The sequence below is a fragment of the Bos mutus genome, chromosome 7, assembly GCF_027580195.1.
Source record: "Bos mutus isolate GX-2022 chromosome 7, NWIPB_WYAK_1.1, whole genome shotgun sequence".
Lineage (NCBI taxonomy): Eukaryota > Metazoa > Chordata > Mammalia > Artiodactyla > Bovidae > Bos > Bos mutus.
This window is the reverse complement of record NC_091623.1, coordinates 94045343-94072590: the sequence shown is the minus strand read 5'-3', so window position 1 is coordinate 94072590 and position 27248 is coordinate 94045343. Positions and strand designations below refer to the sequence as shown.

General features: G+C 36.2%; 1 protein-coding gene across 5 annotated transcripts in view; it reads left to right on the top strand.

Moving 5' to 3' along the window:
• The window catches only part of NR3C1 (nuclear receptor subfamily 3 group C member 1), a 119793-nt gene extending 96372 nt beyond the window's left edge, over positions 1 to 23421 (top strand). For all 5 annotated transcript variants that reach the window (XM_070374551.1, XM_070374549.1, XM_070374550.1 and 2 more), the window contains 5 exons: positions 3301 to 3579; positions 4107 to 4251; positions 7840 to 7970; positions 18540 to 18697; positions 19278 to 23421. In XM_070374551.1, coding sequence (XP_070230652.1) covers positions 3301 to 3579; positions 4107 to 4251; positions 7840 to 7970; positions 18540 to 18697; positions 19278 to 19430 — 866 coding nt within the window. In that variant the 3' untranslated portion in view covers positions 19431 to 23421. The remainder of the gene's footprint in view (positions 1 to 3300; positions 3580 to 4106; positions 4252 to 7839; positions 7971 to 18539; positions 18698 to 19277) is intronic.
• Positions 23422 to 27248: the final 3827 nt, after the last annotated feature.

The window sequence follows — 27248 nt, the reverse complement described above, 5'->3', positions numbered from 1 at the left end:
ATTAAAAGACGCTTGCTCCTTGGAAGCAAAGTTATGACCAACCTAGACAGCATATTCAAAAGCAGAGACATTACTTTGCCAACAAAGGGCCATCTAGTCAAGGCTATTGTGTTTCCAGTGGTCATGTATGGATGTGAGAGTTGGACCATAAAGCTAGCTGAGCACTGAAGAATTGATGCTTTTTAACTGTGGTGTTGGAGAAGATTCTTGAAAGAGTCCCTTGGACTGTAAGGAGATCCAACCAGTCCATCCTAAAGGAGATCAGTCCTGAATATTCATTGCAAGGACTGATGCTGGGAAAGATTCAAGGCAGGAGCAGAAGAGGATGACAGAGGATGAGATGGTTGGATGGCATCACCAACTTGATGGACATGAGTTTGAGCAAGCTCCAGGAGTTGGTGATGGACAGGGAAGCCTGGCGTACTGCAGTCTGTGGGGTCGCAAAGAGTCAGACCTGACTGAGTGACTGAACTGAACTGAATCTTGTATATGGCGCTATTAGAGGAAGGATGAAATCCATGTGGTTCTTCTGACAGAAAAGAGACTAACTGTTGGGGCTATCCAGTACACACTGCTTACATGTTTTAAAACATAAAGTAGATTTATGGCTGTAACTGCAGTCTTAATTCCCCAATCCACACAAGAACATTCTCAGTTCTTCATATTACTTTGATAGCAAAAAAGATTAGTCTTGTCTTCACCATATTTAGAAACATTCATGACACATCAATCACTTAGCCCACTTTTTTCCCAGCATGCCTACGTTCTTAAACTTTACTACAGGGTGCCAATGTGTTAAACATTGATTTAAAGAAAATGATAAATGCCCATCGTCTTATAGGTGTTACCAAAGCTACAGAGATTGACTACAAATTCACGTAGACATTCAGTGCCACAAGGATAATTTATTACCAAAACCAGATAGTTATTCCTCATTTCTTACATCTCTGTGCATATTTTAGTTTCATCTTCCTTCTCTCTGACCATTTAAATGAATATGTATTAATGCATGCCAGGTTTTACTGACTGGTTTATATGTTTTGCCCTCCAGCCCCAGTTTTACTGCTTTCCTTTAATTCCCCAAGTAGTTCATTCAAAGAACAAACTCAGCATTTGGTCCTATCACTAATACAGTGTGGCTGCTTTAACATCTTTAGATGCTTTCCCGAATACACACCAAGTTTAACTTTCATCTGGAGCTCTAAGCAGTGTTAATCATCTTTTCACATGCCTATAGGCCACCAAAAAAGGGGGGTTGTTTGATTTTTGTTGACAAGTTGTATGAGCTGTTTGTATATTTTGAAAATTAAGCCCTGTTGAATCATTTGCAAGTATTTTCTTCCTGTCTTTAGATTGTCTTTTTATTTCTATTGCCTTGTGAGACTTACCTAAGAAAACATGGGTATGATTGTCAGAAAATCTTTTGCCTGTGCTCTCTTATAGAAGTTTTATGATAAGGTGAGAATACTTTAAAGTCCTCCAGTTTGTCATTATTCTTTCTTCTGCTCTAATGTAGAGTGTAAGAACACATATTCTAGACAAATTTAAAGTTATGGTTAATAGTAGTTTTTAAAGTACTGTTTCAGTGTATTTATTTGGGACATGCATGTTCTCATTTGTCAACAAAATATATACTTCCTGATTTTGAGGCCTGGGTGTCAGTAAGATATGATAACTTTGGTTGTTTCAAGAGTTCCCTTAATGTCTAGGAGCTCTTCCATTTTTAACTTTGTCACTCCTCTTTAAACTTGGACTACGTGAATTCAGAATATTTTCCAACTGTATTTTACTACCAGTTGAGACGGTGATCATGTGCCAAGAACTGTTTTATGCATTTTATATATTCTAACTGATTTAATTATCAACAGATCCTATGAGGTAGGTACTGACATTATCCTCATTTTATAGAAGAGGAAACAAAGGCCCAGAGAATAGGGCACAGATACCCAGCTACTCAGTGGCAGAGCCAGGATTATATTCCAACATGTTGGTTTCATATTTATGCTCTCTACTGCACCATACTGTGTCTTCAATAGAGCATGGTAAAATAAATTAGAGCATGTCTGTCGTGATTGTATTTCTCTGTTTTGAAACGTTAACTAAAAATTCTTAAATGTTTGAGCACAGTAAGAAATGGGACCATTCTACCCAACCAAACGACAGGGTTTGTTTTTTTTTTTTACCCCCAACACTGCACATGGATATACATAGTTCTTGCCCCTACATCTGTCCTCCGCAAACTATGTACTTTGTCATTTTAGGGACAAAATATATAATAATTATTTTTAAATGTGACTATCATTTACTTTTCCTTAACACAATGGTCTGCATACCTGATAACTGAGACAGATACACTTCTGCTTTCATACAACTTGCATTCCTTGTCCTTCCTTGGAGTTCTGAGTAATTTCTCTTTAAGAATACCATAATTTGCTTGCTTTGGCCCCACATATAACCAGAAAAGAATAATATTTTCATTTGTCACTGGAACAAGTAAATTCAAGAATATGAATATGTCTGCTAAAAAAATCTACGGAATCCATGTTTTAATTCAATTATACTTTTCCAAACTAAGTCAAAAATAAAAGTTACTTTATATATGATATGAAAATAGATACTTTAGGCTTATAGAGTCATCAGTTAAAATCTCTTATAAAAGAAATTATACCCAGTGGTAATTTATATATTTTCTCTGAATGGCCACAAAGATTTTAAATCCCATATAGTATAGTATACATAATATAAAGGTGAAATGGGGATCTTTCTGCATGCATGATCTCCTGTGCAAGATCTTCTTACTATCTTGATAAGAAGGGGACTTTGTGCAAGACGATAAACAGTATCACTCTCTTCATTACACCCACAATTTAGATTAACCCTAAGCCACCACAGTTACTGGTATTACAAACTTAAATTCTTTCTTTCAGTTGATAGTAATTTGCCTTGTATAACTAATGAAATTTTTACTTTGGAGTGAAATTGAGACAGAAATTACTTTAATGGAAGAATATGTAAGTGATATGTTTATATTGTTTTAACATAGTAAGACATTTAACTGTAATGAAGAAGTAACTGTCTTGTTTGTAGAGGAAATTAAATGAATGGGTTCCTCTTGATTCTTTGCTTTCAGGAAAAACTGTTTTTCTCTTCTTTCGTGTCACTTTATCATAACTGCTACATAAAAGATTTCTCCTTTTTCAAATTAGTTTCAGCAACTGAAATACCTCTTGAATAAACCACGCTCTCCAAACTTTCCCATTACAGCTGATTTCTATGTATTTTTTTTTAATATACCCACAGCTCGAAAAACAAAGAAAAAGATAAAAGGAATTCAGCAGGCCACTACAGGAGTCTCGCAAGAAACTTCTGAAAATCCTGCTAACAAAACAATAGTTCCTGCAACATTACCACAACTCACACCTACGCTGGTGTCACTGCTGGAAGTCATTGAACCCGAGGTGTTATATGCAGGATATGACAGCTCTATTCCAGATTCAACTTGGCGGATCATGACCGCACTCAACATGTTAGGTGGGCGGCAGGTGATTGCAGCCGTGAAATGGGCAAAGGCAATACCAGGTAAGATGCAAAAGATAACAGCACTAAGGTGTAAACCTTAGAATGTTTTACATAAAACACGCTGGCTCTGTATCACCTTGGTCCCATGGTTTCCTGTCATCCCTACTTAGTCAAGGGGTGAAGTGAAGTCACTCAGTCGTGTCCGACTCTTAGCTCCTCCGTCCATGAGGTAAAGAGGTATAAATATCAGGAGCATTTTTTTAACTTAAATCCACTGAATGAGTAATGTCTGCCAGGATTCTTGGCTTTCTGTTGTACTTTTTAATATAGCATTTTAGTCTTTAGTCCATATTTACTCAAATAAGCAAAAGGTGACAAAAACTGGCTACTCTTTTTTCTAACATTGAATACTATTAAAAAATTATTGAGAGCTTTGGTCTTACATGTCAAATGACAAAGGAGAACTGTGTCCACTTAACACTTCATTTCTTCTATTAGCATCTTCCAAAACTGGCAGTTCCCAGAGAGAGGATCTTCTCTTTGGCAACTAGAGTGCTTCCTCATACCTTTTATTCCTCTTAATTCAGGATTCAGGAACTTACATCTGGATGACCAAATGACTCTACTGCAATATTCATGGATGTTCCTCATGGCATTTGCCTTGGGGTGGAGATCATACAGACAATCATGTGCAAATATGCTGTGTTTTGCTCCTGATCTGATTATTAATGAGTAAGTTATTTGTTATTCATATTCCTTCAGGACTGAATCAGTCCTACCAGATTATCTTGGAACTGGGCAACCTACCAAGTATCTTGATGCAGAATTTATCAATGCTTAAGGCAGGCCAGAATGTACTACAGAGCAAATTGCATGTGGCATTATTACAGACCAGGACCTACTGAAGGATATTTTTTAAATAGCATCTCTTGGGGTCAGTAAAGTCTATAGCAAGGGAAAAGGAATCTTACTGTGGCATTGTTTTATTTATGTAATCGTATTTCAGAAAGGAAACAGCGTAATACAATTCATGTTGATCTTACTTTCAGCAGGGACAATGAACAGATGAGGACAACTAGGATGAAGGGATGACAGATATGGACCCAAAGACAAGAAGCATCTCTTTGCATGGCAAGGCTCACTCAATGTGTATGAGTTGTAAAGAAAATGGGAGAGAACCAACCACACTAAGATTTGATAAATCAGCTTTCTCTAGTCCTCTAGGTCTATGCCTGTGAAATATTTCAGATACCCATTCCCCGTACCCATTGCACTTGTTTTCTAACCAGCTTTCTGCTGCCTGTGTATCCTCCATCATGCTAAGTTTTTCTTCTTAACACACAGGTGTCTTCACTGAGCACTCAGTGTGTACTCAGCATGGTTTCTGGCTTTCCAGAATCTGGCCTCATTTTATCTCTTGTTATTCTCCTTCACATATTCTTTTTCCCCTCAGATGATCTGTTCTTCAAACATACCCCTAGCTCATGATGGTCATACCACCAGGTAAAAACCTCTCCTGTATATCCCTAGCATTTATCACATTCTACCTTTTATTACTACTTTTGCACTCACAGCTTATCTCCTTTATTAGATAGCAAACAGGGAAGTCACACACACTCACATATGCATACCCACTGATCTGGGCAGAAGGAGATCTGTATTCATGTGAGAAAAAGATTTTAAAACTGTGAGCTCTGGGTGCTGTTGACTATCCTGCTGCTGCTAAGTTGCTTCAGTCATGTCTGACTCTGTGCGACCCCATAGATGGCAGCCCACCAGGCTCCTCCGTCCATGGGATTTTCCAGGCAAGAGTACTGGAGTGGGGTGCCACTGCCTTCTCCGGCTGTTGACTATGGGGGTCCAAAAAAAAAATTAATGAAATCTGCAACCATGTTATAACAGTCTCACTCTACTCCATGTGAGTTAATCCATCATTAGTAGTTTCTGTTCAGAACTGGATGCCATTGTAAAGTTTAAAAAAAATAAATATAGCCACTGATTGGCAAAAAAAACTATGTCCAGAGTGGCAAGAAGTTTAGAAATTAACATCAATGGATGAACAGAGGATGTGTAAAGAAGAAAATGAATGATGAGGATAGCCTAAAGAGATACCCTGTGAAGAGCAAGCAAACCTGCTGTTTCCACTGTTGGGTGTACCAAGCACAAAAATAACGGGTAGAAGATATAAAAAAGCATCTATTTGAGCCAGGTGTTAAACAGCAGGGCTTGCCTTATGACACAGTAAAGGTCAAGTCGTATCTGTTTTAGAGGAGACTGGATGATACTAGCTCTAGATATTTTAAAAGAGGCTTAACTGCTGAGTTAAACTTGCTGGCTAAGTTTCCCAGCACAGTGTTCATTTAATCATATTTGAGGATTTACCAAGTGTCACTGTTTTTAAGAGCTTGAGCTGTAATACGTAAGGCTATGCTAACATGCAGATGAGGAAAACCAAACAAATGACCAAATTTATTTCAGAGAGCCATAACATTATAGTGTGGGGTACTATAGAAGACCTCTCTAAATATCTGAGCACTGAATAGTACAAAAGAACAAGCTTATAGGAGAGGTAGGGCATTTCAGGCAGAAGAGATGACTACAAAGGCTGACAAACATCCTTGGCATATGTGAGGAACTGAGAGAAAGCCAATAAGGACTTTCTTCGAGTTTAGATAAGTGGACAGGGACCAAGTCAAGCAGCATCTTAAAAGCCATAAGATAGACTTTGTTTTAGGAGCATGAAGAAGCCAGCGCTGGGAGGAGAGAGGGGCGGTTTCAAACAGAGGAAAACGCATTACAGGGGAACATCAAGTACCGCACTCCTAGTATGTGCCTGCTACTGTACTAGCAGAGAACAAGACAAACAGGGTTCCCTAACTTTACTGTTTACACTCTAGTTGGGGAGACACAGATAACCATCAAAATAATTTTGAGTTTTTACTAGACAGAGGTCTTTTTCAGATGAGTCACTAGTGGCTTCTTGGAGGAGGTGTAACTGAGTGAGACGTGAAGGAGAAAAGACCAGGCTTCATGGTTAGAAGAAATATGACAAGAGGCATGTGAAATATGTACTGCAATCAAACTCTTTAATTCTGTTAATTTTCAGTTAATAGGCACTGCATGTGCTTGACCAGGCCCGCTCTCCACACATACTTTCAGGTGTCCACTTCAAAGACAGATGGCACCTTGACCATCCATTGCCAAAAAAGGACTGCTCAATCTGCCGTGCCATGGCTTAAGAAGATTTAAGTTTTTTGATTAAATTTAATTAAAAATATGTAGCTTATATGTAAGCTTAAACACCTTTGAATCTCTTAAGTACTTGCTGCTCATTTCAGAATCTGACCATGTTTACTTTAGAAGTTAAAACCATGTTGACAATGTCTATAGTCACTGTCTAAAAAGAAAGTTGAAGTCATTAATTGGAATAAAAGTGTGAATAGAGTTATGAAACACCAACATATCTTCTTTCATAAAATTAATCTGACTCAGTATTTATTTGGGAGGGTACTCAAATTTAGATTTAAACCATCATAGCATAACCTGGTATTTCTTACATAAAGTAGGAGTTACAGAAATTTTTTCTCAGTGTTCAACTTTATGGATGGCTTACAGAACAATAGTTTTTAAGTGGGCATTCTATTTCCCATTCTTGTCTCCTTATGCCATTGGGATAATAACCTTTTATTTTTTTCTTAAGTCCAAGGTCACTTTTTGTCAAAAAATTAAAAAACATCTTATTTTAAACCATGAAGAGACACAGTTTCAGGCTGTGTGTGTCATTTAAAAAGTTAGGAAACTTGAGAGATCTACTTGAAAATTGTAGTTGTGATCGTTAACTGTTGAGAACCCTAACTGAAAATTCATTTCGTAGTACCTTTAGTCGGAAGAATATTCAGTCACATAACATTGGTCAGAGGCAGATTTTTGGGTATCAGAAAGCCTAGAGTCAAGTTTTATTTCTGACCCTCTACCTAACTGTAAACATTATCACACACAGTTGTCTTTAGAATGCAGTGCTATGAAAAAAAATTACTTGATTTTCAACTGGGTAAGATTTAAAACTGTTGTCTAACTGCTCATATTCAAATACTACCATAAAAGCTTGATTTAAATGAATGACTGATAATAGATTCTATAGGAATAAATTCTAAATACTTAAGGAAAGCTTTCCAAAATTCAGATCAGAGGGAATTCACGTTAATTGCAATAGGTAGATGAGTTAATAGAACGCTTTGCAAAATCAAACAGAAAAGTACTTTTTTGCGGAACAAGAATTACTTCTGTTTAACTCAAACACTTGATATTTGTCTTCCACAGGCAGAGAATGGCTTTACCCTGCATGTATGACCAATGTAAACATATGCTATATGTTTCCTCTGAGTTAAACAGGCTTCAGGTATCTTACGAAGAGTATCTCTGTATGAAAACCTTACTGCTCCTCTCTTCAGGTTGGTGGAACACCTATTCTCTTCTAAAATTGACTTCTGAAATATGTCAAAAACATAAAACATAGAAGTCTAGAAATAAAGGTTTGTTTGTATACAAAGCACTAAATAATTATACCTCTACTATTTCCTGGTACTTTAGATTTTCATAAATGTAAAATTTTAGAAAGGTTAAGATTAATAAGATAGATAAGTATCATGGAGAAATGGAGAGGTATATGAACCACATGGCAGGAAGGAGGAAGTCACTGCTGATCTGGAATATCTATAGCCTTCTTCCTTCCTACAACTTTTTACACTTCCACTACAGAAGACACAGAGAAAGCATGCCAGCTTGAATGATTTTTCTATACAACACCGTTCAGTTCACTCACTCAGTCGTGTCTGACTCTTTGTGACCCCATGGACTGCAGCACACCAGGCTTCCCTGTCCATCACCAACTCCCGGAGCTTGCTCAAACTCAGTTACTTAGTCAAAAATTTTAGTTATACAATGACTAATAATACATTAAATCCAATGACATATTTCTTATACTATGTATAAGAAATTATGGATGGGACCTAAATTTAAAAGCTTTTGCACAGCAAAGAACCATAAACAAAACAAAAAGACAACCCACAGAATGAGAGAAAAAATTTGCAACCGAAGTGAACAAGGGATTAATCTCCAAAGTACACAAACAATTCATGCAACTCAGTATCAAAAACAAAACAACTAAATCAAAAGATAGGCAGCTCTAAACAGACATTTCTCCAAAGAAGACATACAAATGGCTAAACAGCACATGAAAAGATGCTCAACATCACTGATTATTAAAGAAATGCAAATCAAAAGTACAATGAGGTATCACATCAGTCAGAATGGCCATCAAAATTTAGAAATAATAAATGCTGGAGAGGGTGTGGAGAAAAGGAAACGCTTTTACACTGTTGGTAGGAGTATCAATTGGTACAACCACTATGGAGAACAGCATGTGTTGTGCATGCTGAGTTGCTTCAGTCATGTCCAGCTCTGCAACCCTGTAGACTGTAGCCCTCCAGACTCCTCTGTCCATGGGATTCTCCAGGCAAGAATACTGGAGTAGGTTGCCATGCCCTCTTCCAAGGGATCTTCCCAAGGCAGGGATTGAACCTGCATCTCTTATATTTCCTGCATTGACAAGCGGGTTCTTTACCACTAGCACCACCTGGGAAGCCCCAGTATACAGGTTCTTTCAAAACTAAAAAGAGAACTACCATATGATCTAGTAATTCCACTCCTGGGCACATAACCAAAGAAAACCACAATTCCAAAAGATACATGCAGCACTCCAGTGTCCACTGCAGCACTGTTTATAATAGCCAGCAACCTGGAAGCAACTTAAATGTCCATCCACAGAGAAATGGATAAATAAGATGTGGTACATATATACAATGAAATATTACTCAGTCATAAAAAAAGTAACAAACAAAATAATGCCATCTATAGCAACATGGATGGACCCAGAGTCTGTCATACACAGTAAGTCAGAGAAAGACAAATATCACGTGATACTGCTTATATCACTGTGGATGGTGACTGCAGCCATGAAATCATAAGACAACTGCTTCTTGGCAGGAAAGCTAGACAAACCTAGACAGTGTTAAAAAGCAAAGACATTACTTTGCTGACAAAGGTCCATATAGTCAAGGCTATGGTCTGTCCAGTAGTCATGGTACGACTGTAAGAGTTGGACCTTAAAAAAGGCAGAGTGCCAGAGAATTGATGCTTTCACACTGTGGTGCTAGAGAACACTCGAGAGTCCCTTGAACAGCAAGGAAATCAAACCAATCTTAAAGGAATTCAACCCTAAATATGCATTGGAAGCACTGATGCTGAAGCACCAATACTTTGGCCACCTGATGTGAAGAGCCAGTTCATTGGAAAAGACTCTGATAGTGGGAAAGACTGAAGGCAAAAGGAGAAGGGGGCAACAGAAGATGACATGGCAAAAGGAGAAGGCAACAGAAGATGAGATGGCTGGATGGTACATTACATGTACTGATGTAATGTACATGAACTTGGGCAAACTCCAGGAGATGATGAGGGACAGGGAGGCCTGGCATGCTGCAATCCATGGTGTCAAAAAGAGTGAGAAACAATTAGGCAACTGAACAACAACAACATTGCTTACACACAAATGAAGTTATTTACAAAACAGAAATAGTCATAGTTGTAGGGAAATAAACTAAGGTTACCAAGGGGGATGGGTGGGAGGGATAAATTGGGAAACATACACTCTACTGTATATAAAATATAATAACATACCATACAGCACAGGGAACTCTACTCAATACTCTGTAATTACCTGTATGGGAAAAGAATCTAAAAAAAGAGTGGCTACATGTATAACTGGTTCACTCTGCTGTACAGCAGAAACTAAGAATATTGTGAGTCAACTATACTCCCGATAAAAATTACTTTACAAGAAAGAAATTATGAAAGAAAAGGATGGCCTACAAAAAGTGAGCTTGAGTACTATTAAAGAAGGTTAATGCAGCACTGGAGCTGGACTGTGGACAGGTGTTTTATCTAGAAAGGAACAACACTATCTTGAAAGTTTACATAAATTGGTATATGAACTTCAGTGAGACTACTTTCAGCAAGCAAAGGCAAACTAGAAAACTTCTGGAAAATACCAAGTATCTTGTCTATATTAGTAAAAATGTGGCATTTTCAACAACTAATGAAAGAAGGTCTGTGAACCAGCAGGCATTATAAACTTTATAAGATGCGGAGTTGATAGCTGAATACCTCTTTCATATAAATAGCGTTCCAATTTTTTAAAGCCTTCATTCCATTAGTAACTGTGGTTTCAAAGTGGCTAAATAATCTACAGATGGTGTACATGACTGCTTTATCACTCAGTTGTGTCCAACTCTTTACTGACCCCTTGGTCTGTAGCCCACCAGGCTCCTCTGTCCATGGGGATTCTCCAGGCAAGAATACTGGAGTGAGTTGCCATGCCCTCCTCCAGGGAATCTTTCCTACCCGGGGATCAAACCCGGGCCTCCCACATTACAGGCAGATTCTTTGCTGTCTGAGCCACCAGGGAAGCCCCTTACATGACTACATGACTATATCTATTTAAGTGTTTCCAAACCACACATCAACCTTAATGCTTTCATACTATTTTTGCTGTTTAATGTCATGGGACTTAAGGAATATTAGTGATATTCCAAAGTAAGAAAATTTTCCACAACCCATTTTAAAAAAGCTAATTTTTTAAGGTTACCTGTAACAGTACCCTTGTTAAAGCAGTGAGCTTGATACTGTTGAAGTAAACAGGGAAAGTTCTGATAATCAATCATTAGGGTTGATAATATCCAGGTACAGGTCAGTGCCAAGATACTAACCTTTTGGTTTAAAAAAAGGGGGGGGCGGTGCTTAGAAGGATGAAAATATGTATCTTAAGATACAATTAGACTGCTACCCTGACAGAACACTAGAACTGTCCTAACCTTCCATTAAGATATGCTGAACTTAAAGAATTTAACACTACATGCAGGCAGGTACCTGAAGAGAAGAGCTGCACTTGAAGCTAGCTTTCTCTTAGAGGGTAGTTGCCAAGACTGGTAAATTAGTATATTCAGTAAATTTAAAGACAAGTGCAATTGGGGGAAAAAAAAAAAAAAAATGGATCTAAAGGCAGATTAGACATATTTGTAGAGACATTTAAACTGAAATATACATCTAAAGACGTTAGCCAGAATACATTTTTAATGTGCATTTGTGTATATGTATGAACAAAGATAAGAGGCATGATTGAGAGAGAAAGTCTAAAACAATACTTCACAACTCTTTTCACATCATAATAACATAAGAAACATAACATTCATTCATAGCACAATGATGTAAATGAATAAAGCTTCCTGCAACCAGTGGTGACCAGCTTAGCAGATCATTAACAACACATTAGTAACCCATTCATATGGTCATCTTATAATCAAAGATCCAAGATGAAAGGTGAAAAGATACTATACAAAGAGATAATGGCTGGAAACTTTCCAGAACAGCAGCAATTGAAGAAAGTGAACTACTTTTTTTTAAAAAGCTAAGGGGGGAGAAAAACTGAAAAAAGAGAGTGGATTTCCAATTTAAACTCTCACAATTAAACAACTTGCAGTTATTGCTCCCATCCTCACAAATAAGAAAAAGCTAGGCAAACTGACAATAACTTTTTTAAAGATCCATCTGAGAAGTAAGGTCACAGGACAAACCACTAACATCAAAATCTGGAGAAACAGGCAAATACAGAGGACCACCGCCAAGATCAGTTTCCTGGAAACAGAAGCTACTGGACCCAGTAATGCAGAAACACTTATGGTATCTTTGATGTATTTCTGAAGACCAAGTAAGGAATAGCTGGAGTGTTAAGAACCCTGATATCAGGGCTTCTCTGATAGTTCAGTTGGTAAAGAATCCCCCTGCAATGCAGAAGACCCTGGTTTGATTCCTGGGTCACGAAGATCTGCTAGAGAAGGCATAGGTTACCCACTCCAGTTTTCTTGGGCTTCCTTTGTGGCTCAGCTGGTAAAAAATCCACCCACAATGCAGGAGGCCTGGATTCAGTCCCTCGGTTGGGAAGATCCCCTGGAAAAGGGAACAGCTACCCACTCCAGTATTCTGGCCTGGAGAATTTCATGGACTGTATAGCCCATGGGGTCACAAAGAGTCGGACATGACTGAGCGACTTTCACTTCACTATATAAGAACTCTGAAGACCCAGTCTTTAGGGGTTCCCCCCCACAGTTCTCTGTTCCCCCCCACAGTTCACAGTTTACCTTGAGAAACCCCATCAAATTCTAATGATGAAAATCAGAGAAGATCCCCTTTCTATCCTAGGGGAAAGGGCAAATAGGCAATTCCAGTCCCCTTTACCTTCCTATCTCAGTTAAGAGAGATAGGAAAAGGAAGAGAAGAAATATTTGAAGCAATAAATGCTGATAAATTTCCAAAATTAATGACAGACAGCAAAACACATCCAGGAAGCTCAGAAAATATCCAGAAAGATAGATAAATACCAAAAAAGCTGCACCTAGGCATATTGTACTCAAAACTACAGAAAACTAAAGACAATAAAGGAAAAGGCCAGAGGGGAAAACAGCTTACCATTCCTTATAAAGGAAGGATATAAATTACATTAGAATTCTCATTAGAAATCATGCAAGCAGGAAAGTAGTAGAGTGAACTATTTACCGTTAAAAGAAAAAGATCACCCATGATAGATTCAACATCCACTGATGAGGTTTTAAGGTACCTACAGTACCTATAAAAATACTGAAGTGTTATTTGAAAGAAGATGTAGATTAGTTATAAATGTATATTTCAAATTCTAGGGCAGCCACTAAAAACAACTTTTAAAGGAAGTCATAATTGATACACCAAGAGGAAACAGAATCACATGAATACTCAGACTAGAAAAGGCAGAAAAAGGAAATAAGAAAAATGAATAGATAAGTTACAAACATGGTAGAGATTAATGTAGATATCTCAAACAATCACTTTAAATTTGAAAGGCCTAATATACATAGTCTTTTTTTTTTAATGAAGGTCAAAAGAGAATTTGCCACCATAGATCCTCAGTAAAGTAATATTAAGGGATATACCTAGGCTACGGGAAAGTAGTATCTTGATGGAAAACAGAATAAAGAAAGTGGCAAATATTTAGATACATTTAAACTAACTGTAAAATAACAGTAATAATGTCTTTGGGAAGTTATAAAATAGAACTACACAATAATTACATATAGGCAAAGAAGAAAAAAGGAGCCTTTGAAAAGTTAAAGATGAGTGTTTAAATTTCTTAAAGAGTATACAAAGTACATTATCAAACCATGAGGACTTTGGGGGAGAACATGGTAAGAAAAAAACAAAAGAATAAAAGAAATGAGAGAAAGTTGAGGGCGGAGGGGAAGCATAAACAAAGGCATGATAGGAGGAAGTAACAAATACACTGATTGTACAAATAAGTAAGTTCAAATATATCAGCAATTTCATTAAATGTAGATGGACTAAATGCTCCAAGATAAAAATATACAGAAAGTGCAAGACTAGTTTTAAGAAAACAATCCAACTCTGCTATTTATAGGATATATATATATATATATGGATGTTGAGTAGCTGAGGTAAAAGGATATACTATGCATAGTGTAGTATATGGCCTTTGTGGCATACTTTCTGTAAAAGGCCAGATGGTAAATGATTTCAGCGTTGCATACAATCTCTGTCAGAGATACTCAGTTCTGCCCCTTGTGACATGAACATGGTCATGAATGATGCTCAAAGAGTACAGGTGTGGCTGTGTTCCAATGATACTTTATTTACAAAAACAGGCTACAGGTAGGAAGGGGCCATTGCTGACCACTGTTTTACCCAAAAGCAATCTGAAGCAGCTATATTACTATAAAAATAAACACTAAGGCCCCCCCCCAAAACAGTTCTATATTTAGAGATTTCACTACATAAAGCATTCTACTCACCAGAAAAATAATTCTGAATATATGGCCCCAAACAACATAAAGCAAAAATCCCAAGGAATATTTGTGGTAACTTGGGATGGATGAAAGTCTTCTAAATATAAATACTGAATAGGTTTCTCACCTACTTTTTACAATGAGGAAAACCAGCATGGGAAAAAAGTTATTAATAAGAAATCATTACTTTAAAAATCAGCAATAACTAGATTACCTGTAATATAATAATGTGTAAAAATTAACCCACTCTGAACACAGGTCTAACACTCCTGAGTAAGTGGCCTTCATTTGCACTAACACTGATATCCTAAAGGTATCAAGTTTGCTTTATGGAATCAAAATATTTTCATATGTTGTTTTTGGTCTAATCCTAATCAAAATCCAGTAAGAGTGATATACTACATTAACCAAATGAAGGATAAAAATCTAAGTGCAGAAAACGCATTGACAAAATTCAACATCCATTTATGATAGAAAATATCAATAAACCAGGTATAGTACCTGACCATAATAAAGGCCATATATGACAAGCCCACAGCTAACATCATTACTCAATAGTGAAAAGCTGAAAGCTCTTCCTCTGAAATAAGGAATGAGGCAAAGATGCCCACTCTAGCCACTTCTAGTCAACCAAGTTCTAGCCAGACCAATTAAGTAAGAGAAAGAAAAGGCATCCAAATCAAAAAGGAAGAAGTAAAAATTCCAATTGGGGTTGGCACATCCTGAGTATTCTAATTATTACTGCCTGTTTAACTGGAAGTAAAACCATTAGGAAAAAAACATTTTTAAGAAGTAAAACTCTGTTTGCAAATGATCTGATTTTATATAGAGAAACCCTAAAAATGACATCAAAAAATACTGTTCGAGCTAGTAAATTCAATAAAGTTTCAGGATACAAATTCAATTTACAAAAATCTGTTGCGTCTCAATGCATTCCAAACAAACTAGCAGTAAGGGAAATTAAGGAAACAATTCCATTTACAACTGCATCAAAAAGAATTTAAAAACCTAGGAATAAATTTAACCACAGAGGCAAAAGACTTGCACAATGAAAACTGTAAGACACTGATGAACAAAACTGAAGAAAACAAAAAATAAATGGACAGTCCATGCTTATGGATTAGAAGAATTAATAGTGTCAAAATGTCCTTACTATTCAAAGTAATCAACAGATAGAGTGCAATCTCTATAAAATTCCTATGGCATGTGTCACAGAAATAGAACAAATATTCCTAAAATTTGTATGGAAGCACAGAAAATCCAGAATAGCCAAAGCAAACTTGAGAAAGAACAAAGCTGAACTTACATCTTGGTTTCAAACTATATTACAAAGCTGTAGTCATCCAAACAGTACTGTACTGGCACAGGCCCATTCACATAGATTATTGGAACACAACTGAGAGCCAAGAAGTAAACCCACAATATATGTATTATCAATGAATTAATGACAAAGGAACTAACAATATACAATGGGAAAAGGGCAGTCTTTTCAATAAAGATGTTGGGAAAACTGGATCCAAGAGAATGAAACTGGATTACCATCTCACACCATACACAGAAGTTAACTCAAAATGGATCATATGGACTTGAATATATGTTCTGAAATCATAAAAGTCCCAGAAGAAAATATAGGCAGTAAGCTCCTTGATGTCAGTCTTGAGGTTGATTTTTTGGCTCAGACATCAAAAGCAAAGGCAACAAAAGTAAACAAATGAGACTATATCAAACTAGACAGCTACACAGCAAAGGGAACCATCAACAAAATGAAGGGGTAATCTGCCAAATGAGAGGAAGTATTTGCAAATCATGTATCTGATAAGAGGTTAATATCTACAAATAAAAGAATTCATACAACTCAACAGCAAAAGAACTAATATCCGGATTTTTTGAATGGGCTTAGAACCTGAACAGGTATCTCACAAAGACATACAAATAATCAATATGTATATAAGAAGGTGCTTTACATTATTAGTCATCTGGGAAATGCTTGCAAATCAACAGTACACTGAAATACCACCTTAACATCAATCAGGATGACTATTAATAAAAACATCCCAAGACAAAAAGTATTGGCAAAGGTGTGGAGAAAAAGAAGACCTCTGTGCACTCTTTAGGGGATTTAAATTGGTGCAGCCACTACAGAAAACAGTATGGAGGTTCTTTAGCAAATTAAAAATAGAATTACTATATGACCCAGCAATTTCACTTCGGGGTATTTAACCGTAGAATACAAAGAAATAAACTGGAAAAGATACGTGCACCCTCATGTTCACTGCAGAATAATTTATAATAGCCAAGATATGAAAACAACCTAAATGTCCACTGATGGATGATTCAATGAGATATTATTCAACCATAAGAAAAAAATGAAACTTCACCACTTGCAACAACATGGATGGACCTTGAGGGCATTGTGCTAAGTGAAATCAGTCAAAGAAGACAAATACCACATACATCTTACTTGTACATGTAATCTAAAAACAAAAGCCCATGGATACAGAGTACAAATTAACAAATACCAGAGGTCTGTGTGTTTGGGGGTGGGGGTGTTGGGGGATGAGAGAAATGAGTGAAGGGTTTAGAGAGTACAAACTTCCAGTCATGGAGATGTAATGGTGTCTATAGTTAATAATATGATATTGTATATCTGAAAACTGCTAACAGTAAACTTTAAAACTTTCATCACAAGAAATAAAGTTTTGAAACAATTTATAGTGATGGATGTTACCTAGACTTGCTGTGGTGATCATTCTGCAGTATATACAAATACTGAATCATCATGTGTACACTTGAAACTAATAGTGTTACACACTAATTACATCTAAATTTAAAAAATAAATTTTTAAAAATATATTTAACTCACTGAGGAAGAAAGGAGTAGGAAACAAGGGCTCAGGGAGGTTATACTGAAGTCCACCTGGCAAGTAAGAATTAAAAAGACTTATCCTAAACACACTGCTTTTCCTCTGTTCTAGCATTTTCTAAGATGTCAGTAGAAATGAAGTTTACGTTTGGAAAAGGATTTGTTCCCCCTCCTTGGAGAGTGGGCTTCCCTGGTAGCTCACACAGTAAAGAATCTGCCTGCAATGTGGGAGACCCAGGTTCAATCCCTGGGTGGGGAAGATCCCCTGAAGAAGGGAATAGCAACCCGCTCCAATACTCTTGCCTGGAGAATTCCATAGACAGGGGAACCTGACAGGCCCCAGTCCATGGGATCCCTGGAGAGTGCATAATTATAGCTCTAAGAAGTCCTGAAATCCAAAAATCTGCCTAACTTGGTATTGAAACATCTAGTTTTGCTAAATTCTGATCATCAAATCCTTTTTCCCCCTAATCATTATTAACACAGAACCAGAGTTCCTTGGAGCACACTTTAAGAAATGTAGTATCCACAAGTCATAATCTCTGCAAGACCAAGTGAAACTATGATTAATCTTAATCCTCTGTTCACAGTCCTTCTTCCTAGTATTGTTTCCTGAAGAGTACTCTTATACTAATTTTATGATCCATGAGGTATTTTCTGTATTTCTATACATAAGGAAAGGCAGATATTTGCTCCCCAGTAAAGTATACATATAAACCACATAAAAAAATCAAGTTTGTTTTTAGATTAGAATCATATCAACTCAGTATGTTTACACATTAATAAAATGTACTGCATGCTGATTTTAAGGTCCTAATTGGTTATATCACAGATATTCCAAGATGTAATTGGTGGAATAAACACTACTGTTGAAGCCACCTATGTCTTTACTAGAATTAAACTCAAGGGCAGAATGACAATCAGTGTATTATTTGTTTGGTCTTCAAACTAGCTTTGTGAACTAAGGAGGAAGGTGTTTACTAGATCCATTTACAGATGAGAAACAACATGATAAACCCAAAGTTACATCCTCCAATTTTCTATTATCCCATATTCTCATGTGGCTATAGTTTCATAATCCTTCAAAATGCTTATATTTTAAGAGTGCATTAAATACAGTGTAAAACATGAAATGATCTATTACTGATAAATGTCCTATTTGTATGTATGAAAAGTTATCACAAGAAAATTCTTTATTACAATTAATCTTTTAGTTCCCAAGGAAGGCTTGAAGAGTCAAGAACTATTTGATGAAATTAGAATGACCTATATCAAAGAGCTAGGAAAAGCCATTGTCAAGAGGGAAGGAAACTCCAGTCAGAACTGGCAGCGGTTTTATCAACTGACAAAACTCTTGGACTCCATGCATGATGTAAGTGTCAAACAAAAAATCCAAGTATCAAAAGAATTTCCTGAGACATAAAGTATGTCCTGATTAGTGTATATAATTATATAGCAATAGTTTTGGGGTCCCCCCACTCATTGATTTTGGTCATGGTTTAATTTTAGACTGTGAAGTTCAGTTTGGCACACAGTTCTCCTAAAGTCAATTATGAAATACCATTTCATCTAGTCATATGCATCTAACATCAAAATACTAGTACATAATGTAATGGCACTTTTTTTTAAAAGGTATAATTCCCTGTTTCTGTATGAATTTATCCAGTAAGTTTGAATGTGTCCTTCATATACTGTGGTATCACAATTCATCATGAAACACTCAATTCCATGTAATTCTATATACAATTTAAGAAATTCAAAATGTCTTTGGTAACCAAGTGCTCATTTTATTTAAGTAAACTTCTTTCTTACCCGGGCAATTCCAGCAGATTGGTATATTCCAGGTCAGAAATTTTAAAAAAAGTGTGTGGGGGGGGGAGGGGCAAAACAAGCATGAGATGTCTCTACTGCTAAGTTCTTAAGACTGATCATCACTGTATCTTCTCTTGCAGGTGGTTGAAAATCTTCTTAACTATTGCTTCCAAACATTTTTGGATAAGACTATGAGTATTGAATTCCCAGAGATGTTAGCTGAAATCATCACCAATCAGATACCAAAATATTCAAGTGGAAATATCAAAAAACTTCTGTTTCATCAAAAGTGACTGCCTTAATAAGAAAGGTTGCCTTAAAGAAGGTTGAATTTATAGCTTTTATTGTACAAACTATCAATCTGTCCTGTAGCAGTTTTACTTTTTTGTTTTTGTCTGGATTTTGTTTTTGTTTTGAATATGCACTACATGTGGTTTAAAGAGGGCCAAGACTTGGCAACAGAAGCAGTTGAGCTGTCACTTTTCAGTGATGGGCAACGTAGAAAGTGAGAGTTGGTGGATCCCCGAAATTAGAGCCAATAACGTGGGTGTATAAGCTCCACTTTCAGAGAAGGATGGCACCTAAACCACCAGTGCCCGAAGTCTGTGTGATAAACTTTCTGCTCATACTTTTCACAGTTGGCTGGACAAAATTTTTTAGACTTTTTGTTGGTATATTTCCCCTGTTTAGCTAGGATAGCATTTTTTTGATTTATGCATGGAAACCTGAAACAAAGTTTACAAGTGTATATCAGAAAAGGGAAGTTGTGCCTTTTATAGCTATTACTGTCTGGTTTTAACAATTTCCTTTATATTCAGTGAACTACGCTTGCTCATTTTTTCTTACATAATTTTTGTATTCAAGTTATTGTACAGCTGTTTAAGATGGGCAGCTAGTTCATAGCTTTCCTAATTGAACTCTAAACATTAATCTTCTGTGTGAAAATGGGTCGGTGCTTCTAACCTGATGGCAGTTAGCTATCAGAAGACCACAAAAATTGACTCAAATCTCCAGTTTTCTTGTCAAAAAAGCTCACATTTTGTATATATTTGCTTCAGTGGAGAATTATATAGATTGTGCAAATTAACCGTCCTAACTGGTGTAGAGCACCTAGTCCAGTAACCTGCTGGGTAAACCGTGGATTGCAAAAGACTAAAAAAAAAAAAAAAAAAACTATCAAGAGGCCCTGTTTGTACCTAATGCCCTACCTATCTCTGCAATGGTTAGATGGGAAGAAAGGTGGTAAACTGTCTTTCAGGACCTTCTGCTGTAGTTTGTAAAACTTCCTAAAAGTTATAATTCCAGATAACCAGCTGAAACACAATTGAGTGTTTTTAACCAGTCCAAGTAATTCCTCCCACTAAACTTTACCCCCTCCCAAAAATCTCTAATATGGCAAAAGTGGCTAGACACCCATTTTCACATTCCCATTTGTCACCAATTGGTCTTTCTTTCCTGGGGATACAGGAAAGCTCAGCTACTGATTTTTCTGATTTAGAACTGTATGTCAGACTTCCATGTTCATAAAACTATACATCCCTCACAGCCTTATGTGTGCCATAGAGTTCAATGAAAGTCACGTGAATTTCTCCTTCTCACTGTTGAGAATTATCATTTTAAACAAGATAGAAGCTGTAGTAGCCCTTTCTGTGTGCACCTTACCAACTTTCTGTAAACTCAAAACTTACATTTACTAAGCCACAAGAAATCCGATTTCTATTCAAGGTGGCCAAATTATTTGTGTAATAGAAAATGGAAAATCTAATATTAAAAATATGAAACTTCTAATATATTTTTATATTTAGTTATAGTTTCAGATATATATCATATTGGTATTCACTAATCTGGGAAGGGAAGGGCTACTGCAGCTTTACATGCAATTTATTAAAATGATTGTAAAATAGCTTGTATAGTGTAAAATAAGAATGATTTTTAGATGAGATTGTTTTATCATGACATGTTATATATTTTTTGTAGGGGTCAAAGAAATGTTGATGGATAACCTATATGATTTATAACGTGTGCAAGCATTCATACAGGCAGCAATGGTCTCAAACAGGTTTGCTCTAGAGGAAGAGAGAATTGGAGACTGGCCCTGTGCACCATGAAGGTTATTGAGGCTCTCTCCCATTCAGATTGGAGAGGAAGTAATCCTCTGCCTCCCAGAATGACCACCCTCTTCATTCCAACAGTGCGTCTGTCTGCACAGGTTTAGTTTACTAAATCTCCCCTTGCGCTAAAGTGTGTTAACAGGACAGAAAGGTGGTGCTTACACACTTACAGGCACCATCACATACAGCCTCCCCAACAGTTTAACAGTTTGGCAATAATATGCATAGAGGTACCAGCAATATGTAAATAGTGCAGAATCTCATAGGCTGCCAATAATACACTAATTCCTTTCTATACTATAAGAGTTCATTTCCTAATAAAATGAGGACATGTTTATGTTTTCTTTGAATGCTTTTTGAATGTTGTTATTTTTCAGTATTTGGAGGTTATTTAATAAAAATGTAATCATTTGCTTTTTGAATGCTCTCTAAAAAGGGAATACTCCTTTTGTAATTCTTTAAATTGATCTCAAAGTATTTTAAAATGATTTGTAACCCAGCTGGATGTGAAATTTTTGGTGCCTAAGAAATACTGCTTGAATATTATCAGTGATAGTGTTAAGTTTCAAAAAGAGCTTCTGAAAGATAAATTATTAATCATTTATAGAGTATTATCTGGTTAAAATCAGAAGGCGTACCACACATTAATCTTAATTTTAGCCCCAACAACCTTGGCTCCCAAAAAATCGAGCTCAATGAATAAAGACAAGTGCACTTTGTTGTTAAAAGGAAATGGACTGACATTCATGAAACTATAGGAAGCTGTACATTAAATGGAAAAAGAAGCCGTGACCTTTTAGAAAATGTAGGAAAGAAGAAATTTACCTTAATTGTGTGTGAGTGTAATTATGGACTTAAGTGAAGAAAGCTATGGTGCTATCTGAAAGGAGCTTCATTTTCTATATATCTGGTATGTTGCCATCCCAAACTATAAAAGTGTATAGTAACTTTAGTGACAGGTGACATGCATAGATGAGTCACAACAAATCCTGAAAAGTATTTTTAATTACTGGTGGAAAAAGGGACCCTCTCTGTGTTTTTAGGTCTTGCTATAGGATACAAGACAAGTGTTTTGGGGATATATATTTATACCCAATTGTCTAAAACTATGTGAGGGGAACCTAGAAGTGCACCTGCCTTCTCCTGGGGGAAAAAAAAATAACACAGCAAAAGGAAAACATATGATTAGTGTCTATGAAGAACTTTGTATTTAGCATAGGATGAGCTCTGGATACATATATAAAGGAAAGCCAGGCTCACTTCAGAATTGAGGAATGGGAGAATGAGCAACTCCAATTTTACATATCTACCAATACAACCAGTTATCATTAAGTCTTATCGTTTTAGTTCTCTGTTAAATATCCTAAAACTACATCACCATGGAATGGACATCATTATTATACTTTGATCTGTCAAAAGTTAAGAACTGTGACAGACAGCCCTCAGTAAGATTTTGATCTTGCTAGATCACTGAAAGGACTGCAGCTGTATATGAATGTGTTTTTCTGTGCCTGGTTTGAGAATTAGAAGAGAAACTAAGAGTGGAAGGAGGACATGTTAACCACTTGGAATGGAAGTTTATCGTTTTCCAGACTATGGTCAGTCAGCCTGGTCCACCAAGGATTAGTGACCCGGTTTTTGGGAAAGGATTAGCTTCTCTCTAGCAAATGCCTGAAAGAAGGATTTTATTTTCTGACGAAAGGCTGTATGAAAATACCCTCCTCAAATAACTTGCTTAACTACATATAGATTCAAGTGTGTCAATATTCTATTTTGTATATTAAACAAATGCTATATAATGGGGACAAATCTATATTATACTGTGTATGGCATTATTAAGAAGCTTTTTCATTATTTTTTATCACAGTAATTTTAAAATGTGTAAAAATTAAAACCAGTGACTCCTGTTTAAAAAATAAAAGTTGTAGTTTTTTATTCATGCTGAATAATAATATGTAGTTTAAAAAAAAAGTGTCTTTTTACCTACGCAGTGAAATGTCAGACTGTAAAATCTTGTGTGGAAATGTTTAACTTTTATTTTTCATTTAAATTTGCTGTTCTGGTATTACCAAACCACACATTTGTACTGAATTGGCAGTAAATGTTAGTTAGCCATTTACAGCAATGCCAAATATGGAGAAACATCATAATAAAAAAAAAATCTGCTTTTTCATTATATGACTCCAACATGCTTTTGTAGAACTCATGCAGTTTCACTTTTCCTGCTGCTTTTCTTCCCTCTTCTATCGAAGTTAGAGTTATCACTTCAGGGAGCTTACGCTGCTAAAGAGGACATTTAAATGTCAATGTGGCAGGTTTACATGCTAATACGGCATAAATTCAAAATGAGCTTAACCCTGGCACCAAAGACCCAAGAACTGTCCCATCTGTGCCTCAAACGGTCATGTGCCAACTACTGCAAAGGGTACTAAGGGAAGGAAGAACTCATTCAAGCCTTTTCCAAACCTAACAGTCTTTACCATGAAAATGCTATTTTATGTAAACAAACTGATTAGCTCATCAAGATTCTTACCTTACTTAAATTAACATCAATTCTTTCTCCAAAAAAGGACGTAAACATGTGGTGAACACAGCAATACTGCATATTATAGACAGTAAAGGCAAGAGGGGTCAAATGGTAAAGCAGTTATTCTGTACAACTTACGGTATTTCCAAAAGCATAATGTGTCCAATCATATCCGTAAACTGGATGAGCCGACAAACTTCCCTATAAATACTCTTCTCTCTACATGTGACCTCCACCCCTAAGGAAAAGGCATTACAATGTCAAAACCAAGTCTATCTTACCTGTCATATGTGTACCAAGTATTTGCTGTGTACCCACTCTATGATAAATATTGAAGTTCAAATATGAACAAGAAAATTACTATTCCTACCTTCAGTCATTTGCAAAAGTATGCAAGAAGCCTCCCTTCCCAGTGTCTTACTAGTATGTATACATATTATTGCTTTACTCTCCAAGTATTAGCCTTACATTTGTAGAATACTTTCACATATAGCAGTTAATCCTCACCTACCCAATAAACAAATGAAATAAAAACAAATGCTAAGGAACATAACTCCATTTCATAAAAAGGGAACAAGCTCAGAGTTTAAACACCGGATTCATAGCTGCTAACCCATTTTATTGAAATCTGAATGAAAAATCTTTGTAATGAGGCTGTTTACCACGTCAGAGAATATGGCTCTAGTCTACAAATTCCAAGGGAACTGGGGTTGCTTTTCTGTTTTTAAATTTGTGTTTTATATTAACTGAGCACTTACTTTACGCCAGGGATCATGTTTCAATATATTACCTCATTTAAACTTAGAAACTCTATAAAGTGCTACTATAGACCTCTTATAAGCTCACTGTATTTATATGAGACAACTGTGGCTTAAACAACTTACCTAGGTTACAAAGCTTGCAAGTGGTTAAGCAGGATTTTTTAGGTCTGTCTTTTGTTTGTTTGTTTTTAAATACTGGACATCTGGCTCCAGAGTCCATGCTCTTAAACGTTACTGAGAAATTATTAATATGAAGCTCCTAACTAGATTAAATGAGCCAGTGTTGAGCATCCTATGTCAAGCCTTTGACCTAATCTCATTTAACCTAATCAATTTAACCATATCAATTTTGACTTACACATTTAACAATGATAATTCCTTCTCAAAAACATGTGTTCTACCATGTGTCCAATACCCTTTGTTTTGTCAAATATACTGTACAAGGAACCTGTCTCACTTAACACCCACAGGAAAATTAACACATTTCTTCAAGCTATGTAGAGAATATAGGCTACACTCAAACAGAGGAAGAGAGTAATTTATAAATGAAAACTGATGTAAGTCAAAATTTATGATTAGTTTGGCAAGTAAAATAAGAGCCTGAATTTTGAGTGTATTTTTTCTTAGAACTTCAGCTAATTTCTATTAACTGGCAGTACCTGGCTCTTAACAGCATTAGTAACTTTATAGCATTTGCTTTAGTGCAAAGAATCCAGTCTTCTTATGTCAGGCTTCCGTTGCCCAGTTAAAATGAAACCATACTTTGGTAGGGAAACATTTTTTACTTTATTTGGTCACAGACATACTAACTTTATTTGGTCACAGACAAGCTAACATCAGAACAAAACAGTTCATACAGAACACATCAGACACTCAAAAATCTTTCCTCACTCTATCCAACCTACTTGAATAAAAGACAGTTTATATTATTCATCTTTTATACCCTCTCCATAAATCAACAGAATAATATGCATACACAGTGTAAATAAGCCATAGCTTTTGTTACTATTAATGTGGCATTGTCTTAGAGTATGTCTTACCACATACTGTCTTTGAGTATACATGGAGTTATGCTGGAAATAAAAATCTAAATCATCCAAAACCATTAGGATTGTTTGCTAGCATTGCAAAGAATAGAGATAAAAAATAATTCTTTCCAAGTGGGCATAACAGGAGATATAGTGTGCATAAAAACCAAACAAGGGTTCACAGAACATCAAATTATGTCCTAAATACCTGTTGATCAGTTGCCCGACCCACTGTGTGGCAGGCATGCTAGAGGAGCCAATTCAAAGACCAACCACTAAGCCAATACTAAAAACTTCAACGTAATGTTCCTGCCTTCAAGGAATCAAAGATGAGACATGTGGTCCAACAATTACACTGCTATGAATCTATTCAAAAGGAATAAAACCTGGGCATACAATGACTTGCATGCAGATACTCACAGCACCATTTTTCATAATAGACAAAAAACAAAATGTCCAACAACATAAATACATAAGACATTAACAAATGAATCAACACATAAAATGTGGCACAGCTATATTTCAGTTCTTATGTATAGCCATACAATAGAAAATAATTATAAGCAAAGCAGAGTAGAATACTACACAACAATAAAAGAGACAGCGGTGCATGCTATAATATGGATGAACCTCAAGCAAAAGAATTCACACAAAGAGACCACATCTTACTTGATTTCGTGTATATGAGATGTCCAGAAAAGGCAAAGCTATAGTCAAAAGGCAGGTCAATGGTTTCCTATGACTGGGGCGGCATCAGGGCTCAAGTGAAAATAGTATGAGGGAACTTTATGAGAAGATGGAAATGTTTTAAAATTGGATTATAATGATGGCTACACAACTCAGCAATTTTAATAAAAATCATTAACATTTACACTTTAAGTTTTATGGTATGTAGCATACACACACACACACACACACACACAATATCTAAGAGTGGATGTAAGCAAATGTGTAACTTTCGTTCACTGTATCAGCACCTGGTACAAAGTACTTTGAATACAAAAGGCAGGTGCAGCTGATTTTCAGGAAAGCCTATAAGAAGGTGTCTTCCTTGTCATGATACTATACACAGACAACCCTAAAGATACTACTAGAAAATTACTAGAGCTAATCAGTGAAATTATTATAATTAGCAAAGTCACACAATACAAAATCAATACACAGAAATCATCTGTATTCCTATAAACTAACAATGAAAAATCAAAAGTTAAGGAATCAATCCCAGTCACCATTGCAACAAAAAATAATAAAATATCTAGGAGTAAATCTACCTAAGATGACAAAAGAGCTGTATACAGAAAACTAAGACACTGATGAAAGAATTCAAAGTTGACAAACAGATGGACAGATATTGCATGTTCTTGGTTGGAAGAATCAATATTATGAAAATAACTACATGACCAAATGCAATCTACAGATTCAGTGTGATCCCTATCAAATTACCAATGGCATTTTTCAACAAAACTAGAACAAAAAATTTCACAATTCACATGGAGTAACAAAAGACCCTGAATACTCAAAGCAATCTTGAGAAAGAAGAATGGAGCTGGAGGAATCAACTTTCCTGACTTCAGGCTATACTACAAAGCTACAGTCATCAAGACAGTATGGTACTAGCACAAAAACAAAAATATAGACCAATGGAACAAGATAGAAAGCCCAGAGATAAATCCACGTACCTATG